General features: G+C 42.2%; 2 protein-coding genes across 2 annotated transcripts in view; one reads left to right on the top strand and one right to left on the bottom strand.

Moving 5' to 3' along the window:
* Window positions 1–1,469, bottom strand: part of LOC138015949 (ufm1-specific protease 2-like) — a 19,701-nt gene extending 18,232 nt beyond the window's left edge. The window contains exons 1-2 of the mRNA XM_068863080.1: window positions 1,377–1,469; window positions 1,077–1,278 (exon numbers count right to left, since the gene is read on the bottom strand). Of these exons, the coding sequence (XP_068719181.1) occupies window positions 1,077–1,278; window positions 1,377–1,424 (250 nt within the window). The 5' untranslated portion in view covers window positions 1,425–1,469. The remainder of the gene's footprint in view (window positions 1–1,076; window positions 1,279–1,376) is intronic.
* A 124-nt stretch (window positions 1,470–1,593) lies between these two features.
* LOC138015950 (uncharacterized) overlaps window positions 1,594–2,500 on the top strand; it is a 2,670-nt gene continuing 1,763 nt past the window's right edge. Inside the window, exon 1 of the mRNA XM_068863081.1 lies at window positions 1,594–2,500. This exon is cut by the window's right edge and continues 1,763 nt beyond it. Within this exon, the coding sequence (XP_068719182.1) occupies window positions 1,818–2,500 (683 nt within the window). The 5' untranslated portion in view covers window positions 1,594–1,817.

Genomic DNA, 2,500 nt, shown 5'->3' with positions numbered 1-2,500 from the left:
CAGTATGTCAAACTTTGGAAACAGAAACCCTCTTGAGTATTGTAGTATGATCCCACTGGGACACTAAAATGATATGGTTACAGATAGCCCTGTGTTCAGTAAGTAAAAAACATGGAGTAAGGTCCCAAATGGGCAGTCCAAGTGTCATTCTGGTCACCAGAGCCTTGGATCGACACAAGGCTCTGGGAAACTCTATCTAGGAAAACATGTGTCGTAGGGTTCTTGTAGCCAAAAATTAGCTATTTGAACCTTACGGCGCCTGCTCACTCCTCGTGCTAACATGAATGCACCGAATAGGGACGCCTTTGATTGTTCTTCATGAAAACCAAATGAGAAGTCAGTTTGTTTCAAGGTTCCCCAGAGCTCTTCCCTCAGTCAAGAGAAGAGCTCTGGGGTCAAGATTGTCCAAGTGTATGACACAAAAGGAATAGTGAGGATAGCATTGACCAAGATACAGATATTGTTAGTACAACCTAAAGTCCATCCAAAGTTGCTTTTTTATCAGTACTGAGGAAACTTCAGTGTCATAACATTGTCACACAATTGAAGTGCTCATTGACAAAAGGTAAGAGTGGGGATTTTTTATCTCTCAAAAGGTTTGTTTTTTTCTCTATCATTTTAAAATTAGGCCTAAGAGTAAATTCATGGAAAAATGGGAAAAAAAATCAACGATGCAGTATTTAAGGATTTGCCAACGGGCGTCTCTAAAACGATCACACCTATGACCCCTTAGACCTTAAGACTCGAAAACGAAGGAAGTAACTGGGCAAAAACCCTCAATTTGGCTAACCCTAGGCCTAACTACTAGGCCTACTGAGTTGTGCTTTAGGCCTAGGGTTAGCCAAATTGAGGGTTTTGGGGTACTTTCTCTGTTTTTGAGTCTCAGGGTCTTGGGGGTGTTTGTTTCAGAGACACCTGTTTGCCAACCCAAGACCCAATTGAATGATTGTGTGAGATGCAGAGCATCAAGAGCACCAAGTTGGAGTCAGTCTGGCGTAAACGGGAAATTATTGGATTGCCTATAATAATCTTAATACCCTAAGAAAATAAGTTTCAACAAAAAAAAAAATTCTAACCATTTGGAACCAAAGAACACAACTCAATTTGTTCCCTTTCCCAGTCTGGGATTGCCAGAGAGCCATTGTTTGCCGCTGACACTAAACTTCTACATGCTAGACATCCAACAATATCAATTTCGTTTTCTCGTGTTTCTCCGTAAAGGTAAAATACAGAATTTCCATCAAGGTCTTCAGGATTTTTCACGTACTCTCGCAATTTCTGCCAAACATAAAGTGAAGAAAATCGTCAAATATATATCGTTATGTCGATTGCGTAATGCGCTTTCTCCAAAAGAAAAACAGAGGCAAAGAAATCACCTGTTTTACTGCATTATCCACGCGGACCCGAACTCCACCGTCCGCCATCTTGCATTTTTGCGAAACACCGCTGTCGTTTATCCTCAGCGTGACCATTCCAGGGGTGGGGCGAGAGGTGAGGGGAAGGAGTGAGGGTCGAGTGTAGGGGGTGAAGGGTACCAAAGCTGAACTGAACCCAAATCCTCACAAAAATGCCACAATGTAGGCCTAAGGTTAGCATTTTTGTAAGGATTTGGGTTGTTTCAGCTATAGTACCCTTCTCCCCCTACCCCACCCCCAGAATAGTCATGTCGTTTATCCAGTGGTCTTTTCAGTCAATGTGCTATCCCTCTAAGCTCTATCTAACTCCCTTTGTATACTCTAATTTCACAGGTTTTCTAGTTTTTGCTGCCAAGGGATCGGCGAAAGGCTTCCTGGAAATCCTTTTAGCGTGCAACCTATATGCTGTTTCCATGTTGTTTGTTGCATTTGAGAGTAATTCATCATGCAAGGTTATGTAGCTGGTGTCAACGTATACCTCCTTTTCAACCAGAATTTGTGCGATCACTCTTTGTGTATTTTAGAACTTTGCGCGTAAAACGTGCTGACATTTTAGCGAACCATTCCTTCTCTCAGTACTTATTTTCTTACCGAAATCCAGAGGAGAAAGGGGCAGCCTTCAACTCAGTGAACTCGATTTTGTCACCTTTGGGCAAAAGGCTGCCAGTTATGGAGAAAACAGAGAAAATATCGGTTGAACATAGTGATGATATTCAAACGTTGGAGTCCACATCCATAATGAAAGAACCGATAGGTGTCTTTCTTAATCAAAGTTGCCTTCCTTCAGATTACAATGGGCTGCCGTCTGGTGAATCAAAGAATCTTAGCCCTGACAGCCTGATTACCTCGAGGAGTAGTGGTGAAATCACTACCTGTGAAGTGAAGAATGACCATCCTGTAACAGATCAACTTTCTGGGGAGTCATCTGGAGTACATTGTCAGGCGGTTACCATGGTGAATTGTGACAGTGATCTTGATTTGATTTCTAATGAAAGTACATTTAGGGTCGATGAGAAGGTTGGCATTGACAGTGATTCTCTTGGGTTAGGAACACTATTTAATGAAAGCCTGCAAGGTATGGACGA

This window comes from Montipora capricornis, chromosome 9 (assembly GCF_036669925.1).
Source record: "Montipora capricornis isolate CH-2021 chromosome 9, ASM3666992v2, whole genome shotgun sequence".
NCBI classification, from domain to species: Eukaryota; Metazoa; Cnidaria; class Anthozoa; order Scleractinia; family Acroporidae; genus Montipora; species Montipora capricornis.
This window is presented reverse-complemented; position numbering and strand designations above follow the sequence as displayed.